General features: G+C 44.1%; 1 protein-coding gene across 1 annotated transcript in view; it reads left to right on the forward strand.

Annotated features, from left to right (window-relative positions):
• The window catches only part of LMNTD2 (lamin tail domain containing 2), a 58,653-nt gene that overhangs the window by 8,953 nt on the left and 29,593 nt on the right, over positions 1 to 20,107 (forward strand). The window contains exons 3-4 of the mRNA XM_056851969.1: positions 7,127 to 7,208; positions 8,475 to 8,636. Coding sequence (XP_056707947.1) covers positions 7,127 to 7,208; positions 8,475 to 8,636 — 244 coding nt within the window. The remainder of the gene's footprint in view (positions 1 to 7,126; positions 7,209 to 8,474; positions 8,637 to 20,107) is intronic.

Genomic DNA, 20,107 nt, shown 5'->3' on the forward strand with positions numbered 1-20,107 from the left:
TGAGGTAGTAGCTGGAGATCTCCTGCTATTACAACTTATCTCCAGCCGATAGAGATCAGTTCCCCGGGAGAAAATGGCCACTTTTGCAATTGGACTCTATGAAATTGAAGTCCCTCCCCTCCCCAGTCCCCACCCTCCTTAGGCTCTGCCCCCAAAACCTCCCGCCAGTGGCAAAGAAGGACCTGGCAGAGGCAACCCTACTGGTGGAATAGCCTTCCTAGTGACATCAGGGTCCTGGGGGACTTTAAGTATTCCGCCAGGCCTATAACTGAGGGCAGCCGCAAGTTGTCCATCCTTGCTGGCCTTCCCATCTCCCCCACACTTTTGTTATCTGTGGGGGTTCAATCTGCTTGCCTGGTTCCATAGTGACTTCTACTGTTTCATTCAAATGCCATCTTGTTTTATAGTTGTTAACGATTGCTGTGTTTTAATCTTGATGTTTTATGTGGTTTTAGAGTAGGGTTGCCAACCTCCAGGAGGTGGCTGGAGATCTCCCACTATTACAACTGATCTCCAGGCGATAGAAATAAGTTCACCTGGAGAAAATGGCTGCTTTGGCAATTGGACTCTATGGCCTTGAAGTCCCTCTCTTCTCCAAACCCCGCCCTCTTCAGACTCCACCCCCAAAATCCCCAGGTATTTCCCAATCCAGAGCTGGCGACCCTATTTTAGAGGTGGTTACCCGCCCTGAGCCCAGTTCAACTGGGAATGAGGGTGGGCTATACATTTGAAAAATAAATAAATAAATAAAATAAATAAATTTTCCAAACTCCTCCTTTATTTAATAATAAAATAAAACGATAGCTGGCTATCTTAACATGGGTTACATTAAGGGAGAGACTGTTCCACTTCATAGCGCCTCCCATGAAACATGAGCCAAACAATGGTGTCAAAAGCAGCCATTCAAACTTTGTGATCCAGAGCATGAACAAACTGTGAGCCGCAGAGGGCAGGCACCACGGCTGCTATGAGAACAGCCTTCCCTTTATTTGAGGACTCCAGAACTATTTACGCATGGGAGGTTTTGCCTTGGATTTGCCTCTCTCTCGATGCACATTTCCCCCATCTGAGTTCTCCAAACTCTGCATGGGGGCTTATTGTTGAGTTTGGGGCATTTGGATGGGGAGAGCGCGCATCTAGACAGTGGCCAATCCAAACCCAAAGCTCCCGTGCGTAAATGGCCCAGGAGACACATGCAGGGAAAGCGAAAGTTCCCTTTGAATGGCTAAGCTTGGTGGCTGTTACAAGGGCAGAGTGGTGAGGTATAAATTCTGTAAAATAAAATAACCTGGAAACAGAAGTCAATAAGAGCAGTATAGAATCACCAAGACCTGTAATTCTGTGTTATTCATACACACTTATTGTTATTAGGGTTGTCAAGTGGCCTTGAGAAAAATGCCGTGTCCCTTTAATAGAGGCTTAATGGGGTGTTATTTACCGGGTGATGTTATTTGCCTCCATGCCATGAAAAGCTTCAACTGCCCATTTCCACTCTGTTGAAGGGACAGGACATTTTCCTCCAAGCCTGTTGGCAACCTTAGTGATAATGCTTATTTTCGTGACATGATATAAACTTTACTGGCTGGTTTCGGGAGATTGAGTGCTGTTCACAAATGGAAATCAGGGTAATTTCCCTCCCTGTTCAACTGGCTGTCACAAGCCCACTAAAATAATACGACAGCAAGAAAATCACATGTTAAAAAAAAGCCCAGATAAATTAATTAAGCAATATTTGACTCAAGAGTAAATTTCATTTTGTCTGCTAAGTGACAGAAGGGAAGAGTTCAGGCAGTGGCTCTCTTTGAAAAGAGGCCCCCATGGTTGTGGTGCCACCGCTAAGGAGGCTTTGTGCTCTGACAGAGGGCAGTTTTGCTTTGCAGACAGAACATGGAGTAGGGCCACTTTAGTGGTCACAGTGGGCCAGAAGTTTAAGATGCGGGAGTTGAGAGATGCTCTCTAAGCATCGTTTCAATCAATCAATAATTTATTTGCAGTCATAGACCATCAAATAAATCAAATTTGCATAGTTAAATAGTATAGGATAAAAACAAATACAAAATAGATTTGCTATTAAAATGGTTAAATGGTTAAAAATGGCAAGATTATCAAGGTGCATAACAAATTAATATCCGAGCAAACACTAAATGTGGGTAAAATTAGAATGATTGATAATATCCTAAAATTACAAAGGCTAAAACTAGAAAGAAAAATAAATAACTAAACGTGTATTCAATCTGTAGGATCAAACAGTATTCATTCTCTATTTCCTTGGCTATTGTAGGTTCTTAAGCAAACTGCCTAAGCATAGTTTAAAGTAAATGCATTTTAAAAATATGAGCATGGAAAGAGCAAACAGCTGCTGAGGACATAAGAACCCTAAAATGTACGTGCAGGGTGAAATTGTGTCTCTCATCACCGGAGAGCCAGTGTGGTGTGATAGCTAGAGTGCAGGATTTTGACTGGAGGGACTTAGGTTTAAATCCACCATATGATCTTGGATCACTCACTACGGTAGTTGTGAGGCTAAAATGGCAGGAGAGAAACCTTATGTGACCTGTGAGACTTGAACAGTCACATTCCCTGCAGCTGTTTCAGCAACGGTTGCGTAAACTGGAGGAAGCATTACATTTCCCGGTGACTAAATATTATACGAATGCTGGGAAAATGTAATCTGATTGCAACTGAAGGGCTATGATGAGAAAAGATGTCTGATTTGCACCCAAATAATGTACTTCTTTAGAAGATTTTTATGCCACCTCTCCACGAGGCAGCTTACAAAACAAAATGAAAACAAAATATTGAAAGATATCAATTAAAACCCGTCATTAAAAACCCAGCCCAGCATGAAAACATAGACCATAAAAGCAGACCACTGACAGCTTAAAATAGTTTCCAGCCTAAAGTAGTGTTGAAAGATCAGGCTCTTAATTAAAAGCCTGGGTGAACAGAAAGGTTTTGTCCTAGTGCCTAAAAGAAAGTGATGTAGTTACTAGGCAAGCTTAAGAGGAAGGGCATTCCATAAGTGAGGTTGTTTACTTATGCCATTAAAGGTTTTTCATTCATTCATTCATTCATTCATTCATTCATTCATTCATTCATTCATTCATTCATTCAAGTGAGGTTGTTTGGAATTAGTCTGCAAGTTTTGTCTCAGTCAGGACTACAAAAATGGATAAATATTTATCAGTGCATTCCTAAGGAGTTACTCCAGTCTAAGCCCATTGAAATGAATGGGGTTAGGCTGGAGTAACTCTCCTTGGGAATGCACTGTATGTTTTGTTTACATGGTCTCAGGGGATGGTGCTAGCCACTTGGCAAGTGTGGATCGGTCCGATCAAGAAATATTGGTCATGTGACATTCTGGCGCATCCCGAGAAGCTGTGGTTAAACTGCCGTTTTTGTTAAGAGAAGACTTACTTCGCTTCAATTCTTCTTCCTCGAGTTATGAGCCAAAATAGGCAACAAGAATAGAAAATATTAGCCACATTATTTCCTATGTTTCAAACCTTAGAGCCTGTTAACCACGTGTCAGCAAGAGTTTAGAATACGAGTTGTCGTTAGGAGTTGTTATTTTATGTCCCAAGTTTACCCTCCCTTTCGTATAGGAAACTTATATGTTTCGTTAAGGAAAGCAACATGTCTTGAGTCTTTTTGTGTGTGTTTAATCTATGATCCACAGGATCACAATTTTTCGCAATCCATCGCAACATAGGCGTTATCACTACAGAATGTGTACCATTCATCTGTTGCCCTTTATACTGATTCTGGGGGGAGGGAAAACCCTTCTGTCTTAAAGTTTTCTGATATGGCTTCTTAATGACTCCTGCTGGTTTTCTTCCCCTCCGCCTTATTTTCCAAATTTAAGTTAAAGCTGGAGTTTAAATCATACAACTTGGGGATGGCAATCAAGCAAGAGCTTTACTCTGCCTTGGAACAATGTGCATGCTGCTATCACACAAGGTGTGACATCAGTCCTGCGGAGTACTTGTCCAGAGGAAGGAGGCAATCCACAGCCAGTTGAGAGAAATCTGAGTGAGGCAACAGTGTTCTCGGTGCTTAGACTTCACCTTTTACTAACGTCATGTGATCGTTGGTTCTAGATTGGGGAGAGCGTGGCTGGTTGTCTTAAGCCTCAGCTTTACAGGTGATGGACAGCCATTCACACCCATAGGGCAAGCTATTTAGTTTTAGTGCCTAACATTCATAACCACACACTTTTGATCTTGACCCAACTGACTGTATGTGATGTTAACCTACTTAATGGCACAACAGGAGTTGGCCTGTGCCTGCTTACTGTGGTGTACATGCAACTGTTCCTGAAGCCAGTTGGCCACAAGGCCTTGGCATTCCTGTTGTCAGGTCTGCGCTATGCAGAGGCCGCCAGACTGGGATTGTTTTGGTTTTGCCAGGTGCAAACCAAGGACTGTTTTGCTAACCGCCGAATTCCTGCTTTGACTCTGAGTTGCATGGGAATCTACCCTCGATGGGAGGGGGGTCACCATGCCTACCAATGCTATCTAGATATGACCTATGTTCTTTCATATAAACTACTGTGTGCTCCTAATCCCCCATTCGTGCCAATTTACCTGTTAGCTCTGTAAACCTATAAGTTTTCTAATAAATCAACTCTCTTTTGGACTACTCGTCTGTGGATGTTGTTTATGGGATTACTATAGGGACAAGTGCTCACACCTGTTCTTCTCCTCTGTTAGAATTTACACATGTTTCCCTATAAACCCAAGATGTTTAAACTCAGCGTGCATATTTTTGCAGAGCAGCAGTTGTGGGGGAAGCGTGCAAGCTCTATTTCGGATGGGCTGGAAGTAGAAGAGGAAACACAAGGGAAACACAACAACATTTGGTGCTTCTGTCTCCCCACCTCTACCCCAGATCCATGTGACCAGCCTAAGGTGGCTCAAGAAGAGTCTAGAAGAAGAAGCTATTATTGAGAAAGGACTTGAAGGAGGGCAGGTATCACTTTGAAAGAAGAGAGAGAGAGAGAAAGGGATGCCGTTGCAGACATAGATGGAGAAAGGCAAAGGTTGACTGAAAGAAAAATGGTTGGGAGAAGAGGGTTCAGGTTACCTCACAACCTTGCTCCTTTTGTTCTAAAATGTGTATTTCCTTTTGTTTGTGTGGGATTGGATCAGCATGATGTCAGTGTGCATAGTTTGAGCCTGAGAGAGCCTCTTATTGTAATCATATTGTGAAGTAACTTGGTCTAACCTTTTGTTGTTTAAACAGCAGGAGCTTTAGTTTATTATTTTTAGGTTCTAAGAGGCCTGTTCCTACACCATACTGTTTGTGTTTAGCTGCTCATATGATCTGGGAAGACTTTAACTATTTAAAATAAACTTCCTCATTCTAAGATAAATCTGTGCTGTTCCACAGAAGCCTCTAATTATGCAGAAAAGCATCCAAATGGCAACTGTATCACTAGGATAAGTTAAGAACTGGGCCTAGCTGGAAAAATCCATTTGCATTCTAAAGAAGGGGAGATGGATTAAGGTTTGTGAAAGTGTGTATTTTGTTTGGGGGCAACAAAACCCTCACATTCATTTTTAAGAAGTTTTTCTGTTGGCACACAGACAGGAGACAGAAGTTAATTGCTTTCAAACACCCCAATCCCACCAATGGCTTTCCCAAGCACCTAGTACTTAAGGCTTGGTTATGCAAATGCTTCTAGCCAGCACAGAACCATCAAAGGCCCATCTCACACCTTGGCAGGAATGTGACACCTTGGAGCAGGACAGAGACTTGGGGTTGCCAAACGCCACATAGTAGCTCTTCCTAGGAAGGAAAGGAAGAGAAGAAATTACCCAAAGGGGATGGGCAGACAGAGGAGATAAATTCCCCAGACACAATGGGAATAAGATCCATTTTGGCTGATTTCTTCTGGAGAAAGGAGCTCTCACATCCGGGTTCCGTCTTGATGGCTGCTGTAGCCACATGGAGCTTTAAAAAGTCAGGAAACCTAGGGTAATGGGATGGTTTTAAGAATGCTGTAACTTTTAAGTTTATTTTATTTTATTTATTGAAAAGATTTTTACCCTGCCTTCCTGCCCTCATAGGGCAACCAGTTTACCGAGCTTGCCTTAGAATAAGGCCAGCTGGGGCATGTATAGTGCTGAGGAACAGAGGATTGTATGTTTGCACCTTTTCTTTGTATTCCACGCTCAATCCATTGCTGTGCAGAATATGTGTGGACTTTTCTAATTCAATAAACCCTTTTCTATTTTAAATGCTGATAGTTGTTCTTTGTACCACATAGACCACCATTTGAACATATTATCTCAAATGGACACCAGGGGACAGGAGGCTGTTGGTTGCAAGATGACTGTTTCCCCAAGAATGTGCAAGTGTGATAGGCCTTCCCTGTGGGAACCAGTTGTTGGGTAGTGGGAGATGTGGGCACTAGGTAGAGCCTTTAAACAGCATCACAGACAGAGTGCTAGCAGTGCTGGCCCTCTGAGCTGGTAATACTCTAATTGACCAGCTGGTGACAGCAGAAACATCAAAGAGAAGTGGCAAAACACCTGAGAGTCAGGTGGACTCAAGTGAGTGTCACATCACTGGACAGATGCTTAGGATGACCACTGAATGCCTAAACACCAAATGGAACTGGGCTTGAGGGTAAGAGGGCTGTTCTGTAGCAAAGTGTAATTAATCTTTGAGAAGGTAAGCAAAGTGTCAAACTGTGGCAATTTTAGCCAAGTCAGCAATTTGCATTTTTGCTTCATAAGGTAAGTTGATATGTATTTGCATAGTACAGAGCAAAGGCTATTATTAAATTCTTACTAAGAATTGCCATGCAGCACGATGCAGATTCCTGACACTCCACTATTTTAATGCAATCCCTTGTGTTTAGTTTAGTTCTCAATTTCTTTACATGATGCCTGAAAATGTAATGAAAATTTGGTTTCCATGGAAAGTTATAGTTAGGATTTCAAAGAATATTGTCTCCATTATGAAGCAGAGACCACAGGACATAGAAATTATTGGTTTGGAGGGCAAGCCATTTGGTATGTCTGTTCCTTTCATCTGGGGTTGTTGATTTCCATACACTATTAAGAAATTAAAGCAAAGTTTTAATTATTTGTTTATTTGTTTGCGTGGGTCTGTGTAGAAGCCAAACTGAAGATATCCTTCGGAGAGAAATAGAGCAACTGAACGCTGAGCTGAAAGATGTCAAGGAGAGCCACATGAAGGTGAACAGATGCAGATAACGCTGGGTGGCCACTGAACTCTAACAGGCCAAGGAGCGCAAAAGCTTGCAGTGGTCATTTACAGGGCAAAGCAAACAAACTGAAAAGGGAAATCATGGGGGGAAATCCTGCCAAATGATAAGCAAACCTTGATGAAACTACACTTGTTTTTACCAGCAAGATCCATTTCAGGCAAATGGTGTAATGTTATCTTGGGTGCTGATTGGTGTATTTATCACCTGGGAAGTTCTACTGAACCCATCCTAAAAGCTAGGCTGTTTTCACAAGAACCACTTAAAATGGTTCTCATCACCTTTCCATCTGCGCTTTTGTTTTATTCTAAAATGTTTCTCTTTCACTTTCTACCTGACAAGCAGGGCAGTGACCCAAGTGTCAACATGGTAGGTAGAAGGTGGCCCCTGTCATCTCCATCTGTGCCAGGGCCACTGCCACAAGGGGTCCAAGGTGGACTTCAGAAGCATTTTATCTACAAGCCCCCTTAGACTCTGTCCAGCCAGGTGTCACAAGGGGAGGGGCTGTGGCTCAGTGGTAGAGCATCTGCTTGACATGTGGAAGATCCCAGGTTCAGTTCCCAGCATCTCCAGTTAAAGGGACTACGCAAGTAGGTGAAATGAAAGTCCTTTGCCTGAGACCCTGGAGACGCACTGCCGGTCTGAGTAGACAATACTGACTCTGATGGACCAAGGGTCTGATTCAGTATAAGGCAGCTTCATATGTTCATGTGTGAATTAATTCAGAGTGAATTTTAAAAATATTTTATTCTTGACATATTTCCTTTAGATTAGTTTATACACCACACCAACTCTGCTTTTCTGACTATTCAAAGGTGTGTGGAATTTGAACCGAACTTTGTGAAACCTACCTCTAAGTAGACATACATTAGCCGTGGGCTGTTAATTGTATTTCTCTGGTCAAATACGTAGTAGCCTCTTGTTGTAGAAATGTGTGTTTTGCAGTTAGTGGTCACAAATTTGAGATCTGTTGAGAGCACAGGAGAACTTAATGCAGGAATAAGGTAACTTTTCCTGTGATCATGCAGGCTGACTTCATTAAGTAAGAATATTTATTATGTCATAAAATAAAAAGAAGCATTATATGGGGAGGTAGATTTGTTAGGACAGGGGACCCATCTTCTGTTAGCTTAATCTTGGTATTCTGCCAACTGAGAATGTGGGCCTTGCTTGACTTTTAACAAAGCCTCTAATTTCTGTCATTTCTCCTCTATCCTTTTTCTTTCTTTGTCAAAAGGAGGTGCAAACGTTGCAAGAGAGGATCATGAGACTGGAATTGGGCTCCCTGAGTCTGCAGGATGAAGTGAAAATAATCTCACCCAAATCAGTGAATGAAAGTGACACTGAATCCAACATGTCCCTGGATGAAGGGGCACAATTAGCATGCGAGAGCTTTGAGGTAGAGGCTAAAACATTCCTTCAAATGCATTATCTTTTTTCTTGCTCTGTGAACAAATTGTTGACCTGGGCTGGGGACAGTTTTGAAGAGACCAGATGGTGGCATATAGAGCCAGCGTTTCCTGCAGTGTACATATAGGGTTCCAAACTCCAGGTACTAGCTGGAGATCTTCTGCTATTATAACTGATCTCCAGCCGATAGAGATCAGTTCACCTGGAGAAAATGGCCGCTTTGGCAATTGGACTCTATGGCATTGAAGTCTCTCCCCTTCCCAAACCCTGACCTCCTCAAGCTCTGCCCCAAAGATCTCCAGGTATTTCCCAACTCAGAGCTGGCAACCCTATGTTCATACTTGTTTCTGTTGTCCCTGTGTCTCTTTTGGGCAGCAGGTTTTCATGTTTTTGAAGCATGGCTAAAAACTATTTCCCCAGAAGTAACAGTTGAGGAGCAAAGAGATTGTTATATATACCTTGAGTGGCAACGGTTTCAAAGATTGTTTCAATGTAGGGATTGCCATAAAATTATAGTATTTTAATTTCAAATGTCAGACATTATATTAGAAGATGTTTTGAACCAGAAATGAATGCTGTATATTGTTCAGTCTTCACGTGAGACTAAATTGCACGAGCTGCAAATGGACACACACACCCCATTTCCCCAACCTAAAACAGTCCTCCGAAGCTGGTATTTGCTATGTTGGAATCTTAATGCTGGCTACATTTAAATTTCCCTAAAGGGGCAAATAGCAGCTCCCCAAGACAGTTGCAGGTCAGGAAAACTGTGGTGGGGAAGGCTGAAACCCCTTTTGCCCATACATGCCATGTTTCCTGTGCATATCGGACCTGCATGTGCTTGGCAAATTTGGAATTCCAAGCATACGGGACTTTGTAATGTGTGATTTGGCCCAAATATTGTGGCTTTCACACTACACTGTTTATGCAAATAGAACATTTGCATTAGCTGTCCTTTCCTCAGGTCATCTGCTGGTGAACTAGCTCTGTATTTTTGAATGTGGGCCTGCTTAAAATCTCCCCACATATTAGTAAAGCCAGTTTACTTTTTCCCTTATTGTGCTAGAATGTCTATAAGCAGGAACTCCCCCCCCCATTGGAGAGCATTTGAAAATATAACATTCCCATCACCATTTGCAGTCCAAAGGGTAAAGTCCAGCAAATTCTAGCACTATTAGCCTAGTGTCCTGTTGTGCTTAATAATTAGACTAGTGCTAAACTGGGATATTAAGAATGTATTTGCTCTAATCCTGACATATGGCTACCTACAATGATCACATTTGGCTATCGCAAAATTCCTAAATGGGTTGAGTGGCAGTCCCAGTACATGTCAGTTGCCTGCTTTCATCAAGTGCCACACTTTACAAAGTCTACTCAACCCACATTTCCTGCAAGTTATTTTTGATCCCACCGATTAACCCTGAAGTTAGGGTTTCCAGGTCCCTCTTTGCCACTGGCGGGAGGTTTTTGGGGCAGAGCCTGAGGAGGGCGGAGTTTGGGGAGGGGAGGGACTTCGATGCCCTGGAGTCCAATTGCCAAAGGCGGCCAGTTTCTCCAGGTGAACTGGTCTCTATCGGCTGGAGATCAGTTGTAATAGCAGATCACCAGCTAGTACTTGGAGGCTGGCAACCCTACCTGAAGTACATACACAGGCCACTGGACATGAAAGCCCAGCCTCTGTTTACTGAGCCAGCTTGCTATCCCCTGTCAAATAGAAAAATGGTTCTTGACAGAACTAATCTTCTTCCCTTTGCAAATTTTTTTAGAAAGCATAACCCAGAGCCCACTTTGCAGTCTTCCGGTTGGTAATTCGCTCTTGCTGGCTGTGCCTGGCTGGGCTATGCTGAGATGTGGCAAACCTCTGTGAAACAGAATTGAGGAGTCTTGTGATTTCTTAACATTAACAGATTTACAGCGCATTCCTTAGGTTTTCATCCAAAACCTCTTAGGAGGCGGCATGACCTCACCACCAGCGTAAGTGCATGTAATCACGGATTTACACGCACTAACGCTGGCGGCAAGGCCAGTCCCGGCGGCGGCCGAGTGCCGCGGGACCGCGCCTCGCCCCTCCACCGGCGTGACCTCTCCGTGGCACAGGCCACGGTGTAGAGTGGCCGTGCCGGCGCAGGGGGGTGCTCTGGGGGTGGGCTGGGGAAGAAGCCACCGGTTAGGCAGCTTCCTATCCCAGTTCGGCCCAGTACGCCGGTGCTGGGAACAGCGGTGCTGCACCTGCTTTTTAAGGCCCCGGTTAAACAGAATAAAGCCTCAAAACGGCTTTTTTGTTTGTTTGTTTGTTTGTTTAACTGCATACGCAAAACGGCTTAGGAGGAGGTACAGCTGTGCCTCTTCCCCGCCGTCTCCATACGCCGTCAGCTCAGGAATGGGCTGTTATTGTGACAGAATCATTCACAGGATAGAGCACATTTCATGAGATGCTTGAAGTGAATCCTTAGTCTATGGACAAACACATATTCATAATTTCTCCCCCTGTACCTGTTCATAATTTCCCCCTATCTGTGTCCACGGACTGAGGTTTTGCTTCCTGCCTCTGAAACAGTGAGCTCTAGCCCATTAAAGCTTATGCAACAATAAATCAGACTTTAAGTTTCCACAGGACTCCTTTTTGTCTCTGCTGTGACAGACTAACATGGCTACCTCACAGGAATCCATGAGAAACAAGAAAAGCTCCAGGGTGAAGATTTGTCCCTTGGAAATGTCAGTCCCTTGGAAATGTCACTCTTGGGGCTGCTTAGAGGAGAGTCTAAGCAGCCCCAAGGTGCTAGCTTTGCAGGAAAAGTTAGGAAAAGTGTGTGGTAGAATCAAAGAAGAACATTGCCCATCAGAAGGAATTACTTCTTTATCTTGACATCTAGAGAGCCAACCAGAGATCCTTGTACAGAACAGCCGAGTGGCTAATGCAGAAGAGGGAAAGGGAGAGTCGGGTATGTGTGTGTGTGTGTGTGTGTGGGGAGGGAACATTGAGCAAAGAGCACAATGCCAGGGAGTCCCATGCAGACCATGTCCTAAGAAAATAATTAATCATGCGGTTTGCGCTTTTTAATGCATTGGTTAAACGGCAACTTTTTAATATATTATCACCCTAAGGTTCCACTTCAAACTAGTGCCTGAAGTAATTAACCCCCGTGTTGCTTATTTTTGTGGCTTTGACCAGCTCAGGACCAAATCATATGTCCGAGGTAAGCCCTGACTGCGCTTACTGTCTATATGTTTCAAGCAGGCATTTTGTAGAACCGAGAGGTTCTCCGTGCCTTTGAACAGTGCATTTTCTTGTCCAGCAGCCGAGGGGCCGCTGTTGCGGTATCTCTCCTTCTGTTTCCAGCAGTGCGTGTGGTGCTACTGGGTTCAACCAAGACCAGCTTTTCAAACAGCAAATGGCACCTTGCTAGCTTTGAGCACCACAGCACAGTTGAATGCTGTGAATTCAAATGGACATTGACTTGTACTGATGATTTGGTATCTAATATGACACCACCTGAACATGTCTTGAAGTTCTTCATCTCGCTTTCGGCTTCAGAGTGTGAACTGACATGGTCTCTTTAAATTCAGGCATTTCAAGCATTAATGCATTGCATCCCCACAAATGACACGTATTTGATTTTAAAGACCTTTTTCAAGGCACACTTGCAACACACTCGCATTTACAAACAACCTGTAAATTACTTCAGATATGTTCACTCGTTGTACAAGAAGTTCTTTATTTTAGCAGTTTTATTATTTCATTATCTTCCTTTTCTTCATTCTTCACTTGTTTGCTGTCTTCTCCTACCACCTGGCTCAGTGCTACCATATGGCTGCCCAATTATTAAATCATGGTTTAACAGAAGGGAGCACCCTGCAGGATCCTGCCCTCCTTCCTCTCCCCTCTCATGCATATGTTCCCCCCCACGCACACACTTTCTCTCTTTCTAGTTTGGGATGTAATTATAGCAATGATCAGAAGTCGAGGGTGTAAAATGTACCATGGGAAAATGCTGGTGCAGATATAAAGCTAGGGTTATATCTAGGGTTGTCAACCTCCAGGTAGTAGCTGGAGATCTATTACAACTGATCGCCAGATGACAGAGATCAGTTCACCTGGAGAAAATGGCCATTTTGGCAATTGGACTCTATGGCATTGAAGTCCCTCCCCTCCCCAAACCCTGCCCTCCTCAGACTCTGCCCCAAAAACCTGGCAACCCTAGTTATATCCAAAACGATAGAAGGAATACCTGTATGAAAGGTGAGATGGGTGGGTGATGTAAAGCTTGCAGGATAGTCTCAATCATGAAACCCTGCTTTTGCAAGTGGGTAACATGATGTGTGCATCAGATCACTTTCTCACCTGGACCTTACTAGAGATGTTTCCAGAATATCAGTTTAGGGTGGAATCCGGAAGAGGCTGTTGCGCAGATGGCATTTCTACAAGAATAATCACATGAGTTTTTCTTTTCTTAAAACAATAATAACGTGTATATACAGGCAAGGAGCCCCATGGCGCAGAGTGGTCAGCTGCAGTACTGCAGTCCAAGCTCTGCTCATGACCTGAGCTCGATCCCGACAGAAGTCGGTTTCAGGTAGCTGGTTCAAGGTTGACTCAGCCTTCCATCCTTCCAAGGCTGGTGAAATGAGTACCCAGCTTGCTTGCTGGGGGTAAAGGGAAGATGACTGGGGAAGGCACTGGCAAACCACCCCGCAAAACAAAGTCTGCCTAGTAAACGTCGGGATGTGACGTCACCCCATGGGTCAGGAATGACCCGGTATTTGCACAGGGGACCTTTACCTTTTACCTTTACAGGCATACCTCATTGTGCTCCCCTTTACTGCGCTTCACGGGTATTGCGTTTTTGAGCAAGTCTGTGGGCGCCATTTTTCCAACAGCATGTGCTCACTTTGTGTCTCTGTGTCACATTTTGGTAATTCTCACAGAATTTCAAACTTGTTCATTATTATCACAGTACATTTTTAGACATAATGCTATTGCACACTTAACAGACTACAGCATAGGGTAAACATAACTTTTATATGCACTTGGAAACAAAAAAAATCGTGTTGACTCACTTCATTACGATATTTGCTTTACTGCTGTGGTCTGGAACCTATCCCGCAATATCTCTGAGGTATGCTTGTATGTGTCCTGAAATTAAAAGCACTCGTGGCAATTATTTGTAAACACTTGGAAGCAAATTGTCCCTGCCCAGTATTAAGTGAAAATAACCTGAGAAAAGGGTTATTATTCCCACTGGCTATTAATGCAACTGATCCTAAGTTACACCCTTCTAAGTTTGTTGAATTCAGTGGGTGTAGAAGGGTACAGCTGTGCTTGGGTTTGTACTGTCTGAGATCTGATAGAGGCAGGTACAAAATCCCATAAATAACTCTACAACGTTTTATTTATAGAGAGATGGCTCCAGGCAGGAGCCAGGAAAGCAAGTGAACATACCTAGAACTTGATTTTCTGCCTAATGAAGTCAGCCAATGGCAAAAGTCCCATTGATTTTAATCGAAACAACTCGAGTTCGCATTTTAGGCAGGCGCTGGCTGTGTTAAAGAAGGCCTGCTTTGGGGTGTGTCTGGAACATGTAAGCAAATCTAATTTAGTTCCATATCTCACTCAAACATTGGGACCCTGATGGGACAAAAGAAGATTGGCAGAGAGGATAGAGAGAACCTTGGGTCAGAGCCTGCAGTACTTTTGGGAGAACTGCACATGGTGTTTGTGGGAGGTCTATCTATGCTATAGTTCAGAACAAGACAGAGGGACCTATACCAATATGGTTGAAGAACGGGCGAAATATATTCATCTCATCAACTGCTTTTGACTTTCATGTCTGAGTCATCATGGGTATATTATACCTGCAGAGCCCTTCTCAGAAGATAACCAGTACAAGTAAAGTACCAGATTCCTCTGTCCAAATAGATACTAACTATTTCTACAAGGTCAATTTGCTCTGGGTTCAGAACTGTTGGGGTTTGTTTCCCTGCTTCCCCACAGCATCATGGTTAGGGTTGCCAGCCACTAGCTGGAGATCTCCTGCTATTACAACTGATCTCCAGCCGACAGAGAACAGTTCACCTGGAGAAAATGGACGCGTTGGCAATTGGACTCTATGGCATTGACATCCCTCCCCAAACCCGGCCCTCCCCAGGCTCCACCCCAAAAACCTCCCTCTGGTTACAAAGAGGGACCTGGCAACCCTAATTGGTATTTCCAAACGCCACCTGGGTTCTCCTCAACTTTTCTGCAGTCTTTCCCAAGTCTGCTTTGCTGCAATATTTTGGGGGAGATCACAATAAAGATGAACCGACTGCTTCGTGAGCAGGAACACCTTGATTTTTCTGGTCCCGTCTACACTGCCCCTGTCCCCGTAGCAGCCATTCCTCCCTTCATCAGGTGACTTTTTTGAGGTTTTTTTTTTAAAAAAATCTGGCAATTGGCGTATTGATACAATGGTATATCCGTTTGTCCATTACTTTTTAAAAAACCATGGGAAAGCTCTACCCACAGTGTGTATGTGGGGTAGGGTTGCCTGGTCCCTCTTCACTACCGGTGGGAGGTTTTTGGGGCGGAGCCTGAAGAGGATGGGGTTTGGGAAGGGGCGGGACTTGAATGCCATAGAGTCCAATTGCCAACACTGGGGCTTCCATAGGGAAGTGTAGCAGTGTGAAAGAGGCCATGGTCTTTTTCTTTTACCCAGACAAAATATTTCTGAATTAGAGTTGCAGAACACTGCCGCCTTTTGAAGACAAACACCAGCGTGGCTCAGACTGTGAAATGCTATGCATCGCCATAGGCCATGGGAGGAGGTACATTGATGAAGCAACATGCTCCTCATAATTTGCTTGCTTTGAATGTTGTTTGTTGCTAGACACAGACAAGCATAATGGCGACAGGGTGATTTTGATGATGTTTCCTTTGAGCCCTTACTTTTGTAAGATTAAAAAGGAAGGGTGTGCTGGGATCTGCAAGTAAGATGAATAAGTGGGCGGACGTGACTCAAACTAATTTCAGAGCCAGATCGATTCAGAATTGCAGTCATTTTGAGGCCACTAGATCAAGATGATGTACAGTTCAGTGGAAAACGCTAATTAAAGTCATCCTATTTTAAAATTAATTGTATCTGTATATAAATCATTATGCCTTTGACAGTGGCTGATTTCAATTGCTTCAGAGACTGAAGATGTCAGGTTTAAAGTGACCCTTTCAGGAAATCTTGTAATTGGGCATGGACAAAGTGTTATGCAATCCCTGCATTGCTCATAATGTGTGTGTGTAAAGTGCCATCAGGTCGCAGCTGACTTATGGCGACCCCTTATGGGGTTTTCATGGCAAGAGACTAACGGAGGTGGTTTGCCAGTGCCTTCCTCTGCTTAGCAACCCTGGTATTCCTTGGTGGTCTCCCACCCAAATACTAACCAGGGCTGACCCTGCTTAGCTTCCAAGATCTGACGAGATCGGGCTGTACCATGCTGCCTTCCCTCCTATTGCTCATAATACAACAGCTTTATTATGCAAACCATTCACATTATTACATATGGGGATCAAGGCTAAGGGATGAAGACACAGCTAAGGGCAATTTGCAATCCATTGCATAAATAACCTAGGACAGGTATTCAAGTTCAGCAGTGAGTCCTTGGTTTTTACCATTGTAATCCCTTTGCATTACGTCAGAGGGGTTCCTTGCTCTGACCATATGGGGCAGGGTCCTTAGCTCAGTGGTAGAGGACGTGTTTTGCATGTAGAAGGTCCTGGCTTTAAATCTTGGCATCTCCAGTTAAAGGATTTCAGGGAGCAGGTGCTGGAAAGACGTTTCTCTGCCTAAAGGTAAAGGTCCCCTGTGCAAGCACCTGGCCATTCCTGACCGATGGGGTGATGTCACATCCCGACGTTTCCTAGGCAGACTTTGTTTATGGGGTGGTTTGCCAGTGCCTTCCCCAGTCATCTTCCCTTTACCCCCAGCAAGCTGGGTACTCATTTTACCCACCTCGGAAGGATGGAAGGCTGCGTCAACCTTGAGCCGGCTACCTGAAACCGACTTCCGTCGGGATCGAACTCAGGTCGTGAGCAGAGCTTGGACTGCAGGACTGCAGCTTATCACTCTGCGCCACGGGGCCTGAAGAGCTGTTATTCATATTGAGCTAGATTTGGTATAAGGCAATGTCTTGTGTTATTAAGAGAATGGCTGTGGCTTGGTGATAGAATGCGCATGTCATGGGCCTAAGGCTGAGGAAAGAAGCAGCCTGTAGACCTCAAGAAAGCCTCTCTTCTACAAAGACCTGAGGTTGGGTTTCCAGGTGCCCGCTAATAGTGGGCAATCTCCTGGCGCTTCCTGCCTCTGCCCACCGACACTCAGCTGTTTGGTGGGAGGAAGCAGGCCAGTTGAAAGCAAGGGAGCAACCCGCATCCCTATGTGAAGATGTCACTTCTGGTGCGATGCGGAAGTGCCCACATTGCACCGGGGGACGGGGACGGGACACTCTATCACTCTCTCTAAAACTCTAGGGAAACAATGGAGGTTTTGGGGCAAGTGCCACAGTGCCCCCCTGGGTCCCTCTTCACCACTGGTGGGAGGTTTTTTGGGTGGAACCTGAGGAGGGCAGGGTTTGGGGAGGGGAGGGACTTCAATGCCACACAGAGTCCAAAGCAGGCATTTTTTCCAGGTGAACTGATCTCTATCGGCTGGAGATCAGTTGTAATAGCAGGAGATCTCCAGCTAGTACCTGGAAGTTGTAAGAATAGCAGCACGCAGGCTCACAATAAACGTGAATGCACTAATTCAAAGTTGTCTTCAAATTATTATAACATAAAACACAAAAAGCATTGCCTCATGCACTGTTACATTCCAAGGTGTGCAAATTAAAACAAACTCAAGGTAAGTACAAGGTAAGTTCATACACCAAAACAAATTCAATTCAATTTAAAGCAGAACCCAAAGGCAAGTTCATGTGTAAGTCCACCACTGAAATCAGTCTTTGTGATACACTGATTAATCAAAGGAAGCCAGTATTCAAAGAAAGCCAATTTTTTTTTAATTTGCACACCTTGGAATGTCAGAGTGCTTGAGGCAATGCTTTTGTGTTTTATGTTATAATAATTTGAATACAACTTTGAATTAGTGCATTCACGTTTATTGTGAGCCTGCGTGCTGCTATTCTTACAACTTCGTTATAATCAGCATAGGTATCGTGTTTGTTGAGTACCTGGAAGTTGGCAACTCTTGGGTAAAGTTTGCAATAGGTCTACATTTCCCAGGCACCTTCCAGGCTTTATGATTGGACTGGAGTGGAATTGAGGGAAAACAGAAAAGTATCCATGTGAAGGATGCAGAACTCTAGCTGAATGCATATAAGTCCCTGCGCAGAGAAGGAGGGTGTTCTGTCCCTGGAAACTGAGCAGCTGTGAGATTCCTCTTGCAGGGAGTTGATCCTTTGCCCCATGGTGGGGTGGGTCTGGCCTGCTTGGATCCGGTATTGAATTAGAGTAGGGACTACGGTAAGTAAGGTAGTTGCATCAGGATGGAAGCTTTGTTGATTTCTGGCTGGCTTCTTTCTTAGTGCATTTTGCCCTGTGTTAATTCTGCCCCATTTTAATAACTTTTCTCCTGTTTACTTGCTATAATATTTGTTTAACAAACCAGTTCTTGTTCACTTTCCCTGGGTTCTTTAAGCCTCAAATTTGGCCATACATCGGGACGTACCCTGGCTAAAAAGAAGGTTGTCTGGGGGGGCAGGGAGGGCCCTCTCTAGTAAAATTAGGGTTGTCAGCTCCAGGTTGGGAAATACCTGGAGATTTTGGGGGTGGAGCCTGAGGAGGGCGGGGTATGGGGAGGGGAGGGAGTTTAATGCCATAGAGTCCAATTGCCAAAACAGTCATTTTCTCCAAGTGAACTGATCTCTGTTGACTGGAGATCAGTTGTAATAGTGGGAGATCTCCAGCCACCACCTGATTCCCCACTCCTCCACATGAGCGGTGGAGGCTAATCTGGTGAACTGGGTTGGTTTCCCCACTCCTACACACAAAGCCAGCTGGGTGACCTTGGGCTAGTCACAGCTCTCTCAGCCTCACTCACCTCACAGGGTGTCTGTTGTGGGGAGGGGAAGGGAAGGTGATTGTAAGCTGGTTTGAGTCTCCCTTAAGTGGTAGAGAAGGTCGGCATATAAAAACCAACTCTTCTTCTTCTAACATCAATAACTCACATCTCCAGTTAAAGGAGCTTACATAGTATGGGTGGAAAGCCTCTGCTAGTTGCAACAGACTACACTAGGCTAACTGAGTATAAGATTACATACCCACGTGTGTGTTGTGTTTCAACAGTTTTCTGCTGCCACTTTTTATTTCTAAACTGAAGACTTTTTAACTGTGTTGTTGTTTTTGCTTTAAACCAGAGGTTCCCAAACTAGTGCTCCATGAAGAGATTGGAAAGAAAAATACTACTGCATTCGGTTTAGTATATAGGTGCTAGGTGAAAATTAGTGCTCCATGATGAATTTCTCTCCTGGAAAGCGCTCCATGACTAAAAAGGTTTGGGAACCTCTGCTTTACACCATTCCTGGATTTGTTTCCTATAGCCGTTAAAGTAACATGTCCAGCATTTCTCCCTCTCCCCGCTATCTGTTTCTTCATTCCTTCTAATCAGTCTTCTTTTGCATCACCACAAATAATACCTACCTCTTTCTTTTATTTTGTAGCTCACATGGTGGCACCCCACTGATAGGCAACCCTAAGAAGAAAAAAGTTGCCAACAGCCCTGTTGGCCCACACAAAATCCAGAGAAAGAAACAAAATCGAACCATGCAATAGCTTTTATTGAGGCCAACCCAAATGACATAAATCATTGTGCAAGCTTCTGGCTTCTAGAGAACCCATTGTCAGGTACAAAAATTTAAAAAATACAAATATTAAAAAGGAGGTAAAAGGCCATTTTTAAGACCCTGTCATACCAGCCTTTGAGGGTGGGTACTAGTGGGCCCTGACCTGTATGGGCCAGGCTAGCCTGATCTCGTCAGATCTCAGAAGCTAAGCAGGGTCGGCCCTAGTTAGTATTTGGATGGGAGACCCCCAAGGAAGTCCAGGGCTGCTGCGCAGAGGAAGGCACTGGCAAACCACCTCCGTTATGAAAACCTTATAAGGGGTCGGCATAAGTCAGGTGCGACTTGGAGGCACTTTACACACACACACATACACACACTAGCAGGTTCACAGTTGGATTGTAGATTACAACGTTTGCATTCTGGGTATATGAAACAGACAATGGAGGTTCATCTTATTGTCGAAGGCTTTCACGGTCAGAGTTCATTGATTCTTGTAGGTTATCCCAAGACCACGGTTACACAGCCCGGATAACCTACAAGAATCAATGAGGTTCATCTTGTTTGAAAAAAACAAGAGCCCAGCAGTTATCTTCCATTGTTTGTTTCTTCTTCACAGAATGAAGGGCATTCTGTAGAACCTGAAAGCTTCCA

The sequence above is a fragment of the Euleptes europaea genome, chromosome 6 (assembly GCF_029931775.1).
Source record: "Euleptes europaea isolate rEulEur1 chromosome 6, rEulEur1.hap1, whole genome shotgun sequence".
Taxonomy (NCBI): Eukaryota; Metazoa; Chordata; class Lepidosauria; order Squamata; family Sphaerodactylidae; genus Euleptes; species Euleptes europaea.